This window comes from Chroicocephalus ridibundus, chromosome Z, assembly GCF_963924245.1.
Source record: "Chroicocephalus ridibundus chromosome Z, bChrRid1.1, whole genome shotgun sequence".
NCBI lineage: Eukaryota > Metazoa > Chordata > Aves > Charadriiformes > Laridae > Chroicocephalus > Chroicocephalus ridibundus.
In genome coordinates this window covers 31,713,580-31,733,867 of record NC_086316.1, presented here as the reverse complement: position 1 = coordinate 31,733,867, position 20,288 = coordinate 31,713,580, and the positions used below count along the sequence as shown (strand labels likewise).

The following is a 20,288-nucleotide window of genomic DNA, read 5'->3' as shown; positions in this document are numbered from 1 at the left end:
TACATGTGACAGAAATTGTGTCATCATTAGGAGAAACATCTACCACTGCTAAGTGATTTCCTTTCATAAAGGCAAGATTGAAAGACAGCAAATAAAAATAGAGACTATTTTTAACACAGTTGATAGACAGAGCCTGTTGCTTGTCAAAGTTTTAATAAGGTTCAATAGGATTATGTTTTTTCTAATACAGGTATTCTGACTTGAGCCATGAGCTAAACAAATGAATGGATGAAGTCACATGGGATATCATGATCTCTATTTGGTTGAGATGGAGCAAAAACCTTCTAGGAAGGCAGATTATCCTACAACTGTTCACAGTGAAGTACAGTCCAGGGTACCCAGCTTTGGAAGAGGCCAGTTCTTATATAAGGAAGTGATCCTTCCCACTCTCACACCCTCTGGCTTTTTAAATTTGTTTGGCAGTTTTTCAGAAGAAACTATCTGCTTTGCATCTGTCTCTAGCAGATGGAGTTTCTGCAGTGTCTGAGGTGCAGTTCATAGGAGTACTTCATGCTATTTTATAGGAGTACATTTCAGACAGACTGTAAAAATAAACTCTTCATACTGCCTGTACATTTCAGTTTGTGTAGAGAAAGAAAGGGCTTTAAGCTCCACAAATATGGTTCTGGAAACATGAAGTTATTCTCATTTCATTCTGCTTACAGGGTAATTCTGTCTTCATTTCCCAGTCCAAGGCAGAAAAGCTAAATCATCTGTAAAAATAACATTTTCTTCCATGTAAATGACAGCAACCCGTAGACACTGTAATGAGGAGGTGAAATGGATGTGGTCTGTGCGGATATGGAAATCTAAGTGGTAAAGGTGAAGAGCAGAGTCCTCACAGGGTATGATTTGGTCTGTGTGCATCAGTTATGCTGAAACCAGTGAGGTGTAGTGTTGGAAAGGTAGATTTTACAGCCTGGTCTCGTCAACAAGGAGTGAATCAGGCACCTTTTTATTTTTACAAATAAGACACAGTATAGCTTTAATAGGCTGTAAAGTCAGACATGAGATTATAGTCTAGTCTTGGCACTGAACTCTAATTAAACCTATCAAATATGGTCCTTCCTTTTCAAGTTTTGGCAGTTATAAGTGGATTAAAAAAATGATCTTTTAATTGCAGATAAATGATGACTATGGCAGCCAAATATAAGTCCCTGAAATGCTAGTTCAGTCTGATTTTTTTTTTTAATCACCAATACTTTGCTGCTTGGACCGAATTCAGTTCGTACTGTTTACTCAAGTATAAGAAGATATGTATGTGGTGCTATAGGGAAGAGTTAGGGTGGCATTCCACCTTATAAATACCTTTGACTCAGGAAGATGCTTGGGTTTTAGGTTTTGGGAAAACCCAGGGAAAGTTTGCGGCGTGCATATGAAGAATTTGGTTGAGTGAAACTGTATATGCCCTACCCATAATTTGTTTAGAATGCATGTCATCACTTACTTCACATCTCCGTTATTGTGATAAGATGCTTGTAGATCACAGCAAACGGTTGTTCTGTGAAACAGAACATTTGCCTATAAAGAGATGCATTGAGGGCTGACAGAAAATCAATGACACTGGCAAATGTGAGAGTGTACGAAATACTTGAAGGTAAGATATACTTGTTCAAATGGTCTGCCACCGCGCGTCCAGAATCAAGGTGTAGTATATGAAATGATGCTTGGTCTTCCTGGTTTTGCAAAGGAAGAGGAGACTGCTGTATTTCTCATGGGCCTATATAGGTAATAGGACATTTTTCTAGTAAGCTACCAGTTAGATGCCAAAATTGTTGATGCGTTTTTTTAACCTCCTGTCATTTTGAAATTATATTTTGAATTACTTGCCTAGAAATGTGGATTTTTCTTTCAGAAGTGAAAATAGAGACACATGGAAATAAAAGCTCAAAATGGTATAAGCATAAGGAAGGTTATCCTATAGATCCATAAAAAAAAAATTATGATGCATTTTGAAAAGATGAAGTTCATTTTGAATTACATGCCTCAGGATGGACAACTTGCTACTGACCTTATTTTCAGACACTGTGGCTCTTGAAAAGTTAAAGGAAACTAACAAAAGAGTTGATTTATGTATAGGAATAAGCTTAAAATTAAAAATGAGCTTAAAATTTCCAATTTTTATTATGGCCACAGAAGGTAGACATATGAAAAATTACATGCAGTTATTTTTACTGAAGGAACTTTTTCATCATTCCATATTTCAGAGTTTCTTTTAACAAATTTTGATATTTTCAGAAAAGTGGACTGTTAAGATCAAAGAGTCACAGAAGCATCTCAGAAGCATAGAATGGGTTTGGGTTTCAAGACACCCTTGAAGATGATCTAGTCCAACCCCAACATCTTTCACTAGACCAGGCTGCTCAAAGCCCCATCCAGCCTGGCCTTGAACACTTCCAGGGATGGGGCATCCACAGCCTCCCTGGGCAACCTGTTCCAGTGTCTCACCACCCTCACAGGAAAGACTTTCTTGCTTATATCTAGTCTGAATCTACGCCCTTTTAGTTCAAAACCATTACCCCTTGTCCTGTCACTACAGGCCCTTGTAGAAAGGATGTCTACATATTTTTTATAAGCCCCCTATCAGTACTGGAAGGCCGCTATAAGGTCTCTCTGGAGCCTTCTCTTCTCCAGGCTGAACAACCCCAACTCTCTCAGCCTGTCTTCACAGCAGAGGTGCTCCAGCCCTCTGATCATCTTTGTGGCCATCCTCTGGACCCACTACAACAGGTCCATGGCCTTTTTGTGCTGGGGGCTCCAGAGCTGGACACAGTACTCCAGGTGGGGTCTCACCAGAGAAGGGTAGAGGGGGAGAATCACCTCCCTCGGCCTGCTGGCCACACTTCTTTTGATGCAGCCCAGGATGCTGTTGGCCTTCCGGGCTGCAAGCGCACATTGTCAGCTCATGTTAAGCTTTTCGTCCACCACTACCCGAAGTCCTTCTTGGCAGGACTGATACTTTATAAAGATGACTAAAGATGTTTCCTAGGTTGTAAATCTGTTATACTGAATTTCCAGTAGCAAACACATTTTCATCTGCAGCGTTGAAGCATCTCTAACAATATGATTACTTTGTTTACTATGATTACTTTGTCTTTGTATTGCTGATCTAAGTTACTCTCTTATGAACAAATTAGTCTATTGTTGATTCTGAATAACTGAAATTGCAGCAGAAAGCATCTAAGTACATTCTTTTAGTGAGAAACAAAACCTGTTGTGGTGACACAGTATGGAATTTTCTGCAGTAAAATAACTTACTTTCAATAAATCGTAGCTTTGAAAACAAAAACCAAAATACCTTTTCCCCTGTAATACTGTTGCCTACCATTTTGATTCTTGTTTTAGCTCCTAGAAATTAAACAAAAAATAATCTTACTTCTGTCTTCCTAGACTATGGATTGAAGGCACAGATTTGATAGCTTGGAGTTTGCTTTGCAGCTGCCTCATTGCTGTCAGAACTGTCTCTGAACCGTGCAATGCTGTGTTTGAGTTACATGTGTCTGTTTAAGGGTATGCCAACACAGCACACTTCTGTCAAAACTGCATATGGCAATAGAGTTGCATTGTGTCTCTAAATTTCCAGGCTTGAGTTAAAACTTGTTGTATTTATTTTACAAAATACTCTAATTTCTTCTGTCCATTAAAATTATAGCTTGGTCCTTGACTTAGAATGACTAAAGGAGTGGGCTGGATTCTAGCTTGTTAATGCCGATGTTCCTGATGTGGTTTCCTTGGGCTTCTCTAGTTATATGTGTTAAGGGATGTTTGGAGGAACCTCTTGCCCGGCCATTGGCTTCGAGCCTGGTCCACGCCAGGACCCAGGGTCTCTGCCCACGCCGAGGGACGTGGATGGACAGACACACACAGGACATTGACATGGCGGGTTACATGGACTGGCCTTCAACAGTGCCCACATGCAGGACACACATAAAACACAAGCCCAGACAGCCATGTCCCCACCTCCTCATGGGCTGGCAGAGACAGAAGGTCGCTGTGCAGGCACGCACATGACACTCACAGGTTCACAGGCACATGCACGTTTGAGGATGTGCTAAGTACCAGCACAGCGCCTCTGCCCACCCACCACCCCTGCCCGAATCCCAGGCCCCCTTAGCCCTGCCATGGGTCCCCTCTACTCATCAGCTGGTGCTTGCTGGCAAGCATGAACATACTCATCCCACAGGTCCTCCCAGCACAGACCTTCCACCCACTTGACACCACTGCCTGGACCCAGAGCCTCCCACGCACCAGCTGGTACAGCTTGTAGTATGCTGGTGAGTTACACGTGCACACCCTGCACATGTCCACTGTGTGTGGGGGACAGAAGTTTTCATGTTTGCATGTGCTTCTTAGACTTTCATGATCTGTGGAGTCCTGAGGTGTGTAGTATGTCTTAAGTAAAAAAAACAGCAATAGTGCTGGATGATTTTCTTAGAGGTGTGGACAAAGAAGGGGAATGTTTAAAGAATGCAAGGAGTCTATTGCCACATTACAGTTGATACAGATGACATGGACTCCAGGCCGCACCTGGAGTACTGTGTCCAGTTCTGGGCTCCCCGGTTCAAGAAGGACAGGGAACTGCTGGAGAGGGTGCAGCAAAGAACTACCAAGATGATGAGGGGACTGGAACACCTCTCTTATGAAGAAAGACTGGGGGATTTGGGTCTCTTCAGTCTGGAAAAAAGACGGCTGAGGGGGGATCTTATCAACACTTATAAATACTTCAAGGGTGGGTGTCGGGAGGATGTGGCCAGGCTCTTTTCAGGGGTGCCCAGCGACAGGACAAGAGGTAATGGGCACAAACTTGAGCATAGGAAGTTCCACCTAAACGTGAGGAGGAACTTCTTTACTTTGAGGGAGGCAGAGCCCTGGAACAGGCTGCCCAGAGAGGTGGTGGAGTCTCCATCTCTGGAGACATTCAAAACCCGCCTGGGCGCGTTCCTGTGCAACCTGCTCTAGGTGACCTTGCTCTGGCAGGGGGGTTGGACTAGATGATCTCCAGAGGTCCCTTCCAACCCTATGGTTCTATGATTCTATGACTTGCAGGAAGTAGGACAGGAGGCCTTGAAGGACTAAAAAACTACAAAGTAGTAATAATTCTTCTATACTGAGACTGGATAGTAAAACTGTCTTTGTACGGGGGAAAGTTAGTCAGCAATTGGTGTGTAGACTAAAAGCATTCAGGTGGCACCTAAATGCTTTCTGGAGCAGAAGGGATTTTGATAACAAAAAGAATTCCTATCGTGAGGTTTACAAAAATAGAAATGGCATGTTATAAGGCAGTTTGGTGTTGTTTTTCTATGATGATGTTAGATAATATGAAGAGAGTATTTCAATGCTTATCATATCACCAGAATTGTAGGAATTTGAAAGACTTGTCTAACTTCAGAATAGAAAAACATTCTGCATCTCTGTTATAGCATGAATGCACAATATTATATGGTTAACGTTTGTGATGAAATGTGTATAGCCAGGAGAAGATGTTGGCTGCAAAGCTATAATACATACTTCACAAATTGGGTTTTTAAATGCTAGTGACTCATCATGGAAAGTTAGCATATAGAATCTCTTTAAAATACTGCACTTGAACATTAGGTACTTGCACTTGAAATAGCTGAACAATTTTTTATTTCAAAATAAATAGTACAGTAATCTGCTCATTCATATGGACCTGTTGTGGTAAGATCAATCTTAACCAAAACACTTAATTACTGGTATTATGTGTATTCATTAAAATAGCCATGGACTTTGTCCTTCTTGTAGCGTAAGTATAACCTTATGGGATTTGTTGGGTCTTTTTGGAAAAAGTTGTAAATCTTGAAGTGAAGTTTAAGGTCAGAGTGCAGCTTTCATTGTGAATGTTTAGACCTGTATCTGTGAATAGGCAAGGTTGAAGTTCTGCGATTTGTATGAACAGTACCATTTGAATGGACTTGAATCTGGTTGAGTTAAACATCCTTTCTGTGTGATCCAGAAATATATAAAAAAACATTTATTTTACCATGCATATGAGTACCTGAATTCTTTTGACCCACACAATTATGATAATATCAAATTTCTTGTGTTTCTGGGTAAACTGAAGGTTAATTTTGGCTGAATCCTTTAGTTTGAAATGAAAGTCATAGAATATCTCAAGTCAGAAGGGACCCATAAGGATCATCAAGTCCAACTCACAACTTTTTGTTCAGTGTAATTTTAAACTATAATAGAAGTAATTTACCTCTTTTCTTTCCTAGGTATGTGTTCTTCTTGGATCCATGCAACATTGATCTAGTACATCAGAGGATCAAGTCCCTTGCTTTGTGTGTATCAGCTTGCCCCAGGAAAGAACTAAAAACTCTGGCTGATATTCAGAAATTTGCAGAAACTAATGGTATGCAAAAAGCATGTCTGTTTCTGTTCATGTACTAGATATTTTCATAGCAGACTTGTGCATTAGCTGAACTAAAAATGGCATATGTGTTAAGAAATATCGATAGAAATAATGTGATATTTTTATTAAGCTAAAACTTTACTAAATCTTATTAATATGCTTCTGTTCTGTCATGTCTTGGTCAGTTTTGAAAGGTCATTGTTAAATCAGGAGTACAAAGAGTAATGAGAATTTGAAGGAATGTCTAACTGTAGAGTACGTTCCTAGCTCCTCTGGAAACGTTCTGACGTTGCTGCTAAACAGTAATGCTGTTGAATGTCCTCATGTATATGGGGCTAGTGAGAGCAATGCTGCTATTGAACTGTGCTTGCAATGTGGAGTATGGCTGTGGATGTGAAAATATTGCTGCTTTCATTCAGTGCAACAGTGCAATTCCTGGGGGTTTTGTTTTCTTACACTTTTCTTTTTAAAAAAAATATGCAGGAAACTAACTGTATTAACAAATGAAATGTTGTACCCCACCCCCCCAAGGGCAGTACTTTTTCAATGTACTAATAATACTGGTATTATTTGCTCAGTCCATGTTTTGACACTGTATGGAATAAAATGCACCAGAGGTAACGAACATTTGGACCTTCCCAAAGAAAGTGAAGTTAAAACAATTTGTCCAAATTTCAGGTTTTTTCAGCTATTCAAGTGGGAACGTTTTGTCCTAAACTTTCCCACTTAATCGTTTAAAATGCTGCAGTAAGATTTCTTTGCAAGATACTTGGCCAATGATGAGTCAGTCTGGGTGACCAAGTTCAAAGCAGATTACTTTTCCTCAAAGGAAATGAAATGTTGATTTCTAGTCTGGTACAGGTTATGTGAGTACTTCTTGTCTGACAGCAGAGTGAACTGATGTGGCCCTAGGGTGCTGTTAGGACCCTTAGTTCTTCCACTGCACTATTCCTGCAACGTCTGGGTGTCTGAAGGAGGGAGCTGAACTATCCTGTGGTGTTACACCATGCATGGAGCTTCACAAGTAGCTGTGCCAGCACGGTGCAGCGGCTGGTCTGAGGATGGGAGCTTTCCCCTGCAATCTGTGCTCTGCTCTCAACTACAAGCCCACAATGAAGCGAGCCAGTCTCATAATACGGTTTTACTCTTTAGGGTTAACCCTTTAACCAAGCATACTGAGTTTTTCTTAACTAATACAGGCCAGTTATTTGTTGTTGTGAAGTCAAGGTCATCAGTAGTGGAGTTTCCTAAGTACCTCTTGAAATAATGCAATGCAGCCATGCCTTGTTTTACCACAAATATTGTTTCTATGTTTATAAGTCAAGTCTGTTATTATCTGTGCCTGAAATATGTTCAGCATAACCCATCTTTTAAAGTACACCAAAACCCACACTTCCTACAACAAGCTATGCCTTGTCCTCATGATTCTCCATTCTATTTTTATTTCCCTCACTGTTTTAGGTTTTAAAATACATCTTTCAGGGTTTTTTTTAAATTAATATTTCAGTTTACAGGAACCTTGGTGAAAAGTATGAAACCTAGTATTACAGCAGAACAGACTCATTAATGAGTTCAAGTCCTAATTTTCATTATATGATATTGGGCTTGTCAAAAACAGGTACTAAACTGACCTTTCCTTTTGTAGATGAAAACTGTGCAAGACTGGAATCGCGCAGTTCTGAGAAATATTGTCATCATCATGGTTATGTTTCTGTTTAAATGTTCACTAAACCTGTGCAGGTTCCAAAAAGCGATGGTTTGCAGCAAATGAACAGCTTAAGTATTGATCGCCTTAAATATTGCATAGGTATAGTAAAAATTAAAGCATGATTCAGTCTTACTATAGACAAATAACAGTGAATTAATACCAAAACTATACTCCTCAGTAAACAGAATAATTTTTCTGAGAGCCACTTTGTAACTATGATAGTGGGTTTAAATTAATTAATACTAGGATTATGTTTGGCAGTCTGTTTCAAGTGATTATACGCCACTGTAAAAAGGATAATAAGGAAATCTGAGGACTTTGAACATGACTGCTCAGAGCTTAATTGCAATTTCTATGTTTGTGATGATACCTAGTTAGAATTTAGAGTTCAGCTGTCAAGTTCTGAAGAAGGAGGGCAAGATGTACGTGTTTAGTTTCAATGCTGAATTTTCTAGGCTTGCTCAACAAGAAAACCACCTTAATATTTCAAATATATGGGTAGAGAATGCAGGCAACACTTAATTTTGCTCTGCTGACCTTTTGTGAAAGCTTTAACCCTTCTTGCAATCTGATAATAGCATTTGTGCTGGAGATAGGCTCTGTGTAGGTTGTTGCATGTGCATTCAAAAAGTTAGCCATTACTAGCTGTCTTGCATGCCATCCCTGAAATCACCTTACTTGTCCATGCACCTTGGGATTCTTTCATGAATTACTGTTTAAGCACCCTCCCATCCCAAAGAAATCATCTGTTGTGCCTCAGCCTCTCAAGAGGTGGTATGGTAAGTTCAAATTAAGTATTTTTTTATCTAAATGTCTTTGTCAAAAGATGTAACATAATAAAACAAACTACAACATCCTTATATTATTAATGATTTTATCAATACCGGGTATAGTCTTCCAGCTAGCTTAGCATTTATGGTATCTTCCCCAAAGTGGGACAAGCACTTGATTACCTGCACACAAAATGACAGAACTGCCAACCCATAAGGTTCAGAGCAATTATGGCAGAGCTCATACTTATTGTGCAGTACAGCTTGTATTTTTCTGTAAGCAAGATTATAAATAAACATTTGGGGCAGGGAAAATGCTTGCTTGAGGCTTGAAGATCATTTCATAACAAAGCAGCCTTTTGGCTTCCTGAATCAGTAATGACGCACTTGCTATTCTGCTGTAATTTGGGAAAAGGAGCTGATTTGGTGAATAATGCTGCACCATTTCAGGACAGTAACTCCACTCCCAGCCTCACCCCACATGCTCCCCCCTGCCCCAGTCAGGTCTTGCATTTGCAGTATCTTTCCATCTAAGACAAGGAGAGGTCTGCCCCATGCAAAGCCTGTCTGATTTTAGGAAACAAGAAAGTGCGTGCCTTTAATCTGTTCAGAATGACTGACACCCAGAACACTGGGAACTGGTTGGCACCTTCTACAGGAGAAGAAAAGGAAGGAAAAAGCTGGGCAATTGACTGCTCAGATCTTCAGTCTGTACAAAGGTGCAAGTTGTAAAGCATGGGAATGCTCTGGAGCAACTCCTGGAGGTGATGCAGAAACATGCAGTGCTGGCTGAGAACATTTTCTAATGCTGTTCTCACACAGCCATGCTGATACTTGTGTTTGTAGAGCTATGGGTTGGACACAACTGAGAATGTTGTCTATTGTGAACTGGCTGCTGCTAGTGTCCCCAGGATTTTCTCACCCAGCAGAACACCTTAGACAGGGAGTACTTGGGATTCATTGTTTTTGTTGGTCTTGGCTGATAAAAAGGATGTATTTTGAATAGTGTGACTGAAAGCTGGTGGTTTTTTTGTTTGTTTTTGTTTTTTTTTCAGAAAGCTGATGGTTGCTTCAAAACATAATGTCCAGGAAATAGTGCAGTGCTCTTTTCAAGGTCTTGCCAAAGTATTTTGAAATATCCTTGAAAATATCATTCGTAAATGACTGTGCCAAATAAATAATGAAATGTCATTATTAAAAAGAAAGACTAAACAGGTGGCCACAATTTCTTTCACGTTTAGTTCAGTGATAGCTGTGCTGACTGGTCATTGTGGAAAGTAATATTCCTGTATTCCTAATATTCTAAATATCTGTTGTCTAAATGAGTGCATGCAAATTTAGGAACCAAAAATTAAATTTCTATTTTACAACACGTTGGTAGGCATCTTGGTTGTCAGAATTCTGTAGCTAGGCCAGGCTAGTTGAGGCCTGGGTGGACTTAGAGCCGGAGGTAAAGATACATTAAGTCTGCGACGGAGACTGACCTGAAAGAAATCAATAAAGGCAATCAAGCTGGCTAAGTCAGAGCAGGTCACCTCTCTGAGCTATGGGAAGGAACCATAGGGGAAACTAAAAGGATTTTTCCTTTGTCTGAAGAAAATGGCATCTTCATATGTAGTAATCAAAGTACATCTTTGCAGTATACTGTTGGTGCTTGCCTTAGAAACACATACTTGTTATATCAGTTGCTGCCAGCTTCTGAGGTTTCTCTTCTGCTGCAGTATTGTGTGTTCCTCTCCCCCCTTGACTTTGTTTTCAGTGGAAGCGTGCTGGTTAAAGCTTAATCCTTTGCTCGTGGTTTTCCTGAACCCTGGTGTACCGTATTAGTTATAGGCATATTATGGTTAAAGAGATTCTGCACCACTAGGTCTGTGGGAACCTGGACATGTTTCTTCTGTGAGTGTCATTTTTTTGAATGGCTGGAATAAAACTACAGTGTGACTCTTTCTGAGATACAGAGCCATCCACTGCTAGTCTGCCTTGTTACCAGAACTGCCTGTCAGGGTTGTCTTGTGTTGGAAACAAACGCTTTAGTCAGAAAGAAGTCATTTTCACAACAGAAAGCGACTGCACGTGGAGTCCTCCAGTAATATTGTGTTATTGATTACATTAATAAACCATTTGGAAAGGGGGAGGAACGGTGAGGTAATAAATCTTGCTGCAGCTACTGAATTATTTAGAAATACATGAAAAAAATCTGATATTGGTTACAGTGGAACAAAATGTCAAATGCAAAGGAATGCCTGCAGAATGAAGGGGTGGGGGAAAAAACCCTATTGTTGTGCATTTAGCTTTTTATTTTAAAACAGTTATTGCTAGTTGGCAAAGTGATTGTGAAGCTGCTGAGGATAGTGAGAAGATTAGGTGAAGGCACAGCACTGTGTGAAAGTGTAATGTTTATCAATTGTGAAGAGAAAAAAATAAGCACTGTATTTTGTGTCAACTCAAGCTGTGTTGGCGTGATAAAGGCTGTTCTGGTCCTTCCTTGGCAAAGTGTTTTCTTAACTGTTTTTCATATTATGTGTACACATAGTGAGAAGGCAAACAAGGATGATCAGAAGAAAAGACCAATGACTCTTTTGCCTGGAAATCAGAAAACTATCAATCAGGAAGAATAAGGTCTTTATAAGCGGGAATAGCTTAGAGAAGGTTAAAGACTTTATATTCCTTGATCTCATAACTTGAGTAATATGAAACTAGAGGTCAGAAAAGAAATCACTAGGCATAAAAAGGGACACATTTTTTTCCACGCAAGTTACAGTTAATTCATGAAACTTATTGGTATGAGGGTATTTTAGATACCAAAGGGTAAACTGTTAGAATAATAGTGTGTAAATATTTAATAGGTTAGTACTCAAGGATATTCTTGAGCTATAAGTGATGGAGAGCTAAAGATGCAGTAGGGGAAACATCTGCTACTGGACTAGATGGATTTTTAATTTCATTCCAGAATAGCTGATTTTATTTAGCACTGGAAGAAATATGGATGGCAGAATGAGTAAATTAATAATTGTTTTCAGCTTTCTGTACTGTTGATAAGAATTGGGGGGATAGAGAAGAGGAAAGTCTGGGCTTTTTAACTCCAACTGAAAATGCATCTATAATGAGTTCTGATTCTAAGATTTTATTTTTTTTTATTTTTATGTATAGTTAGAGCAGTAACTGCACTTAGCTATCTTAGTAGTTCTCTTTATGAGCTTAAATTCTGGAGACATTTGAAGATCTAAGTAGCAGGTTTGCTACTTGTGTTGGATTTTTCTCAAAACATTCTTTCATGCACTGCAGGATACTTATTTTCACTTGAATCCTATATTTGTTCGTAAAAGCATGTTGTAATTTCTCCTGCCCTCTAATTCTCATTCTGGTAAAGAAGAACAACTCTCTGCAACAACTTGAAGTTTAGATATAGACCACCCTTGCTTTCCTTCCTCTAAAACACTCTCTGTGCTTCTGGAAGGCATCAGTGGGTAGATCTAGAGAAGAAGCTTGCTTTCTTTGCTGAGAACGAATCTGTCACATTAATCTGAAAAGTCCTGACTACAAATTCGTCTGTCCTATGCCATCTTGGTCATCTCAAGGCATGACTATTTTTCTATACTCCACTAGGTCCCAGAAATCAGGTTTAGGTGTTAAGGCGCAGTTCCATCCATGTTTGACCTTCTGCCTCTATTCCTGCACCATTTGCAAAAGGGGTAGCTGCAATGTTTAGGTGTGTCTGTGCTGTCTTCTGGTGCTTCCACATTAAGTGCTACTTCAGACCATATTCAAAGAATGGTCAAGAAGCAGAGTTCTTGGGTTTTTTGTGCATTTCCACCTCTAGTGCTAATCTGTGCACAGATCAATGCTACTTCATTCCTAAATGAAGCATCAAATGTGAACTTGTCTGCTTAGGCAGTATTTTTGTTCTAAAAACCTGTAAGCAACTAGGAAACTTATGCAAGCCTAAACTTTATGTATTCTTAGTGCTTGTGTTCTCAGCAGAATTATTTCTTGTAGCTGTAGGCAGGGTGCAACTACCATTGTCAGGCCTAGCAGAGAAAGAATGAAGAAAGTCTGGTCAGCATCGGTGTATTTTCTTTCATGATGGCCTGAGCCTTTTTCCATTTGGCAGGAGTTAGTGAAGAGAGGGTCTTATTACTTCCCGTAGGCAAGCTTTTTCTGAGGTCATGCAACATTATCTTCTCTTACTGGCAGAAGTCAGCAATGGATAGGAACTTCCTACCTTCTGCAAAAGTATCACTTGGCATCCTACCTCTTCTGTGGCTTTTGGCTGTGGAACTTGCAGCAAAATTCCCTGCAGATACATGAGCCAGTGTCTTAAGCTTCTACTTTTCTATGCCATGTTGCTAGTCCATAATACGGTAAGATAATAGGCAATTATTGGTGCTGTAACAAGTTGTCTTATTGTGTGAAGCTTTGGACTGGCAGTGTTGTTCAGATTAACAGCTTAGAGTTGATAGAGTTTGACAGGTAGATTTGAGTCAAGCTCTGGAGTGAGGAAAGTAGAGAAGCGTTAAGAATTTCATGCTTGTGAGAGTCTGGGAGCCTTGTCAACTCCACCCCTGTCAATACCTCATAGCTTGTATTGTGTGGGTTGGTCAAGCATAATCATCTGTGAGTCATGTGTTCACAACATTAGCTATGTTTTAATTGGTGACACTTGCTCGTAAAACATGCGGAACCCAAGAGGACTTAGCACTGGGCTGAAAGTACAGAGGCTAATAGTTGTGATTTAAACAGTCTCACTCCTGCTAACATTTTTGCACATTTCTGTATCTGTGGTCACCTGGAGTTTGATTCCTGTGTTAGAGGCTTGCGTTACTGATAGACTAATAGAGAGTTGCTTGAGAAAGAGCGAGAATGCTTAAAATGGAGTAAGATGTTGAGGTTTTTAACTACAATCTCTGCTTCATCGTGTGATCTTTTAGAAGTCAGTTATGTCACATATGTGCACAATACATGCATAATGTCAGTGAGAGTCAGAACAGGAGACCATACATGGAAGACCATATAAATTACCTTACCAAACATGTGGTTCCTAGTGTCTCAGACTTGCTTTGCAACGTGCATGTGAAAAGGGGAATGTGGAGCTGCTTGGAGCTGTGTCTGACTTCAGCAGAAAATACTTCTAAGGTGACTGTGCTGCTCCTGGTGCTGAACCTATCCCAAGTATTTCTATATAGTTCTGTGTTTTTCTGCTTAAATCCTTGACTCTGAATATGAGTCCGTGTTTTTAGATCTGGAAGTCCTTGTTTTAGTTTCTGCTAACACTGTTCAGAGATGGATAGGCACTGCTGAGCAGCTCTGAATGGGATCCAGAGCCCCTGGTGTGCTTTCCATCACTATCATTTAGGCAGTATTAATGTCAGCGGTTTCTTCTGTGGGCGGGTACTCTTAGGATATAGCTTCAGAAGCTGAGATAACTTTAGAGGTTGTACCATTTCTCAAGCTGTAAACTTTTATGTAGATAGTGATGCTGATGTAGCTAGAGGTTTTGCGTGTTTGTTTACGGCACAGCAAATACAGGAAGGAAAGCTGTACTGGAGCTCTGGTCGCTAAAACTAGTTTTATCTGACTACCTCAGCTTAGTATGGAACTTCCCTTTTACTGTGGGAAGTTCCATACTGTGTCCTCTGAGCACACAAGACCTTTAATAATTTGTCTTCTCAGTTGGGAAGAATCTTTGAAATAACTGTTTAGTTCCCCCATCTTTCCTGGCTTTCTACAGCACCTTTGCATAATTTGCGCTAATTGTCGTTGTTCCTAAGAATGCCAGAGGTAATGGCTGTTCAGCTCCCTACTAATTTCAGACTAGCCAAAACAGAAAGAAGGCTTTTTAAAGGAAGTGGTGGCTTTCGCTTCTATGGCTTGGTTAGTGTTCATAGGGAAGTTTGTCTTTTACGATACTTTGCTCCAGTCACGGCCCCAAAATATTCTAATGGTTGGAGCAACTCTATTCATGGAAAAGAAACCATGGAACAGGACCTGTGTTGTGTCTCCAGAATATCACTTTGTAGGTGAAAGCACCAAATACAGCTCTGTGGGACCAGTAAACTCTGTGTGCTTTCCAGTAGCCTGGCAACTGTTGGTGTGCATAGTTTAGTAGCATTTTTCTTTAAGGTTACAACATGTTGGGATCTCAAATCCAGTCCCTGTAGGACAGTTTGATGTTGTTTGCCTAATGATTTCTCCAGAAGAAATACGTGCACTGCTGTAGGAAGAAAAGGATGTATTGCTTTAATGATTTTTTAGTTTGTTCTCTGAATTTTACCCATAATGTTTTGGAAACATTTACGAGTGATGATAATTTAGCAGTAATAGTAGTGTCTTTGGTAAACTAATTATCTCAGCAAAGTAGATGATTCTCATTCTTCTTTAAGCTTTTGCAGGCCTTGCAAACTCAAACAGCAACAATATGACTGGATGTGCTAAGACAGTCTCTACTAACCCAGAATAACTAGTATGGGGTTGAAGGTTTGTCAAAGCAGTCCATTCCTCCCACTTTCACACAAAATTCAAACTTTTATTTGTTGATGCACAGGGACTCTTGTTAAGAAATCAGTTTGTTTGAGGTAGAACACTCCTCAAACAATGTGGTACTAGAGAAGTCAGAAAGTTTTCAAAATACAAAGAAATAAATATTTATGGGAATAGTAAAAATTTATTCTGCCTAATTATACAGGAAAAAAGAACAAATAAATCTCATGGGCATTATTTCAGCTATTGGACTAGTAGTTTGTTTAGGTCCCTTGTCTGACAAGCTCCACGAAAATATTTTTCTGCTTGGCTGTGAGTCTAAAGAAGCATGCTACGTGAGGTGGACAGCTGAAGGGAGGAGATCCAAAGAGTGGTTCATAGGCAAGAGGTGATAGTAGCAGCCAGAGTTGTCCACTGCTCCATTGGATGACAGGAGGAAACATGCCTTTGTCAAGGTGCCTCCAGTTTGCTTTACAGCCAGGGGTTTATTGGGCTACCCTGATCTACAAGTCCTACTTGAATGGCTTGTGACCTGTGTTGCAGATCAGGACCCGGCATTCGATTTTGCTTGGCTTACATTTGTGGTACAAACAGAAGGTCTTCACATGCATGTTTGTGCAAAGAACCTAGATCCTCCTTCCCTGACCATAGCAAATCCTGCCCTTTTTCACTTCTGCATGAACTGCTACAAGTCACAAGGAGGCAGGCATGGGCATCCACAGATCAGCTGTGTGCCTCAGAATTTTTTAGGTATGGAGGCCTCTGCATAAGATACTTAAACTGTTCAACACTTGTTAGTGTTGAATGGCAAAATTACCAAGCTGGCACCGAACATTCTGTATCATGAATCTGTATACAGTTGTTCTTACACAGCCCCCTCACTTCTTTCTATAAGACTTCTTTTTCTAGACATCTTTATAACTTAGCTTTTGGCCTGTATTCAAAATAAAATAAATGTAAATGCAATCTTCTTTTTCCTTCTGTTTTTAAGATAAACATGTGACTCTCTCTACTGCTGCCCCTCCATCAAATTCTGGAATTGTTTATAAACACACTTGATCGCAAAGTTTTCACATCTACAAGAATAGATTAAAAAAATTTGCAGCAGTATAGAGCCTTTTTGTCCAAAAAGAATAATGATTATTTTTAGATATTATATTTACAACTGTGATGTAAGGTAGGTAGTTTTGTTTGTTGTCTGTTTATCTGATGCCACGTTTACCACATCAGCAAGCAGAGGCATAGGGATTCATATAAACATTATAATTGCAAATGGAGTTCAGATATTTTACCAGATACCTTCTCTTTGCAGGAAATCTAACTGTCTTCAATGGTGTATTTAGTATTTTTGACCTGCCCCAAGAAAACTAATTTGTAAAGTGGTATTTAAGTAGTGTTCCAGAGACTGCATGGGATAGCCGGCTCAGCTGCTCTCTGTCTTCTCTTCCAGTCTGTAAATAGAAGATGTCCCTTCATAGAGGTAGCAATGTGGCAATGGTAAACAAGATGTCTGCCAGTAATATTCTACAATTTCTACAAATAATACTTCTGTTTGGTGTCATGCAGAGCAAGATAAGGCTGTCTGTCAGAAGTCTTGGTTTAATTCGGGTAAAAGTGTGCATGTATTGTCCAGATCCAGTTTGTAGAACTCTCTGCTACAAAGTATTTCTGAAGAGGAGACTTTCATAATGGAAAGAACTGAATATTTTAGGGATGATCAGTATGTCCTTAGTTTATTATGTAGAAAAAAACAACACTAAAGGCTAGGTATCCAGAGCCCTTGCACTGGGGAGTAAGCAATCTGTTAGCAAACAAACTTGGGAAGGAACTCGTCTTTGTGTAGGCAGCTTATACTGTTGGAGGCTTCCTTACCTCTTCTTCCAGTTTCTGAGAGACCACTGCTCCAATCTGATTTGGCAGTTGCTATATTCCTAGAAGCATTGGCTCAGATATTCAGTATCTTGATTGTAGACAAATGGGAAGAGATCTGTCTGGGTAATGTACTTCCATTAGGCAAGTGTCAGGTACTAAGGAAAGCTTAAATTATATTTGAATTTGGTTGTAGGCAACTTGATCTTTATTGTGCTGTACCAATTTGTTTATAGAGAGAGTTCAGCTTTGTTAAAAGCTTTGGACATCTAATGTGGTCAGAGCTTGTGTTGTATTTTGAAAACACCAAAACAATCCCTGAAAAACCCGCTTGAATGGTTTCTTTCTATAATGAATGTTGTCTTATGCAATATTCATGCACTAAAAATGATCAAGAAAAAGCATGGTGGAGTAGCAGGGGAGGGTCACTTCAAAGTGCTTTTTGTCCTTGTCTTTTACACTGCATTGTGAATTAGCCTTTTCGAATTAAATACACAAATGTTGGAAGACTCAAAGTTAGATGAAGAGTGTCATTCTGTTACACTGAAGCCTGCGTTGGGCTTGATTCACTGTTCCATTACAGGAGGAACTGTAGCATAACTTTGTAGTAATAACATGAGGAGCTGCAGAATCAGGACCTTTATCAATTTTAGTACCATTTGGAAATAATAGGAATATTTGTTTTTTATTTTTTCCCCATCAGTCTTTTTCTTTTCCTCTCAACAGGATCCAGTCTGTGTAGCTATGAACTACAGCCATCAGAATACACTACAGACCCAAGGGCCGCCAAGTTATGTCCTAAATATCCTGTTCCAGAGAGGTAATATTAACATCTTGTTTGATTGGGGGTGGAGGGAGCAGAGATTGTTTTGTTCATGACAGTTCTTTAGAAAATATGCAGCACAAATTTATTCTGTCTTTTTTAGTGTATTATTGCCACTGTTTTTAAAAGACATTTTGAAAGCAACTCTTAAAAGAAAAACGCAAACTATTCACGCATGTGTTACTGACAATACTGAACTGGTATCTTCAAGTTCTCTTGTCTCATGTAACTGATGCTGTGCTGAGTATTACCTGTTTTACTGCCTTTCACCCTATAGCCAGTTGCCTGTCAGCAGTGCCGATCAGAGGCAATTATGGAGCACTTTGATCTTTGGGAGGAAAAAGGATATATTCACACACAGCTCTCTGCGGTGTTCACTTCTTACACCTGACCTCAGGCAGTCAGATTTAGTAAATTGCTTCATTTTTTATTCTTTCGGTCCCCAAACGACCAATATGAGGATGGTCAAGTACCAAAAGGAGGGCTATATTTTATAAACAGATCAATTTGAATTTTATTGTTTAAAATATTTTACTAGACTGCTTTTCATGAAGTAGGAAAGGAAAGTTTGTAGCTCCAGAAACTCTGCTAGCTATGCTGGCTGGAACTGTGGAGATCAGCATTACTGTGTGCACACCCTTCTGCCAGTAATTCCACTCAAGAAGAATCATGTTGTGTTTTCTCAAAATTTAGCTTCTCAAACATATTCAGTAGTGGGTTGTAACTGCAGTCTTGCCCTACGCATAGTTTTCTGTTATGGTTTTTTTAAAAGTTACAATTGTGTCAGTTCTGAAAACCTGGATTTTAAGTCTCTCTTGTCAGCATGGTAGCCTATCCAGTGAATAATTTTTTTTTATGTTGTAGTGACAATAAGTAGCAGCTGGAATATTAACTTTTTTTTTTACTTTTCCCCACAGCAGATTAATATTCCATGCAGCTAACCAGCTGTTATAGCTGTAATACAAAAACAAATGAAAACTTCAGTGCCAGCTTGCATACTGAAAAGGCTTGTCAGTCTTAATTTTTGCCAGAATTATATTGACTTTTCTCACTGTGTGTTCCCATGTCATTCAGTCTGAATGAATATAGCTTAATAAGAAAACAGGAGGATAAGAACAGTGTGTCAGAGCTGTAATGACACTATGTAAATTCCTCACAAAAACTACCTCAAGTTATTTTTGAAAAGCTATTGTGTAGGTGGAGTATTTCCCCTTTTTTATTTGATATGAATAAAATGCTCAATATGATTGAATATTTTCTGAGATTGAAAAGTCTGAACTTAATGTCCTAAAGCAAAAAAGGCCAATATTGTATCTGTAAACCACTATGTTTTTCAGACTTTTATAGTTAAATTATTTGAGTAAATTAGTGTAATTTGGAGGGTAAATGGAATCCTGTGGAGACAAACAAATGAAAACCCAACACGGTGTAGGCTGAGGCATTCAGGGAGAGCTTACCTAACACTTCTGTTTTCAGATTTGATCTGTCAGAGGTATGAACCATCATCTGACTCCCATTAGGTCCATGGGATGGAGACAGCATATGTTGTGAGGACTGTCCCTTGATGTTTTCTGTTTGAGGACTAGGCTTCTTCATGCCCTTAGTTGCGGCTCTACCTCTTAATGGACTCTGATCCTCCAGCTTCAAGGCACTATGTCCAACTTTGACACAGCAGAGCAATCTAGCAATGCAGCCAGCAAAACGTGTGTCTTCCAGAAACTGTGCATAGCACATCTCAGCCTCAGTAGAGCATGACTTTGCTGTGTAGTTTTGAAACAGGGGGCCCTAGAGGAAAACCTATCCAGCTTTTCCCTGCGGCGTTTATCAAACAGTTGTGCTGACCTGTGCCAAGGGGCTGCTCTCTAGACGTTACAAGGAGCAGGAAGCAGTGGCACTCCAACCAGGCTCCCCACACACCGGCTGCTATATATGCCCCGGCGTAGTAGTGAGAGGAAGAAGCTCTCCTCTGAAATCTAGTACTTGAACATGTTCATCAGATGGGTCTCTTCATTTGAATATTGCTTTGAAAACACAACTTCTAACATCATCTGCTCTTGTTCATGATTAAATATCATGGTATTCTCAGAAACGTGTAATTCCATTTTGGTATGTAACATACCAAGTTATAACCAAAAGGCCATATAAAATAGCACAGGGTACTGAGAATAGATCTATTACTGTATTATTTTTTTTATTAGACAAAATACCTTACCTCACCCACTCATTCAGTCAGAACCACTGAATTAGTGGCATATCTCAACAGGTAGA

The 20,288-nt window shown here is 39.6% G+C and overlaps 1 protein-coding gene across 3 annotated transcripts in view; it reads left to right on the top strand.

Annotated features, from left to right (window-relative positions):
- The window catches only part of SLC44A1 (solute carrier family 44 member 1), a 68,565-nt gene that overhangs the window by 24,489 nt on the left and 23,788 nt on the right, over positions 1-20,288 (top strand). For all 3 annotated transcript variants that reach the window (XM_063319938.1, XM_063319939.1, XM_063319937.1), the window contains exons 4-5: positions 6,237-6,373; positions 17,924-18,017. In XM_063319938.1, the coding sequence (XP_063176008.1) occupies positions 6,237-6,373; positions 17,924-18,017 (231 nt within the window). The remainder of the gene's footprint in view (positions 1-6,236; positions 6,374-17,923; positions 18,018-20,288) is intronic.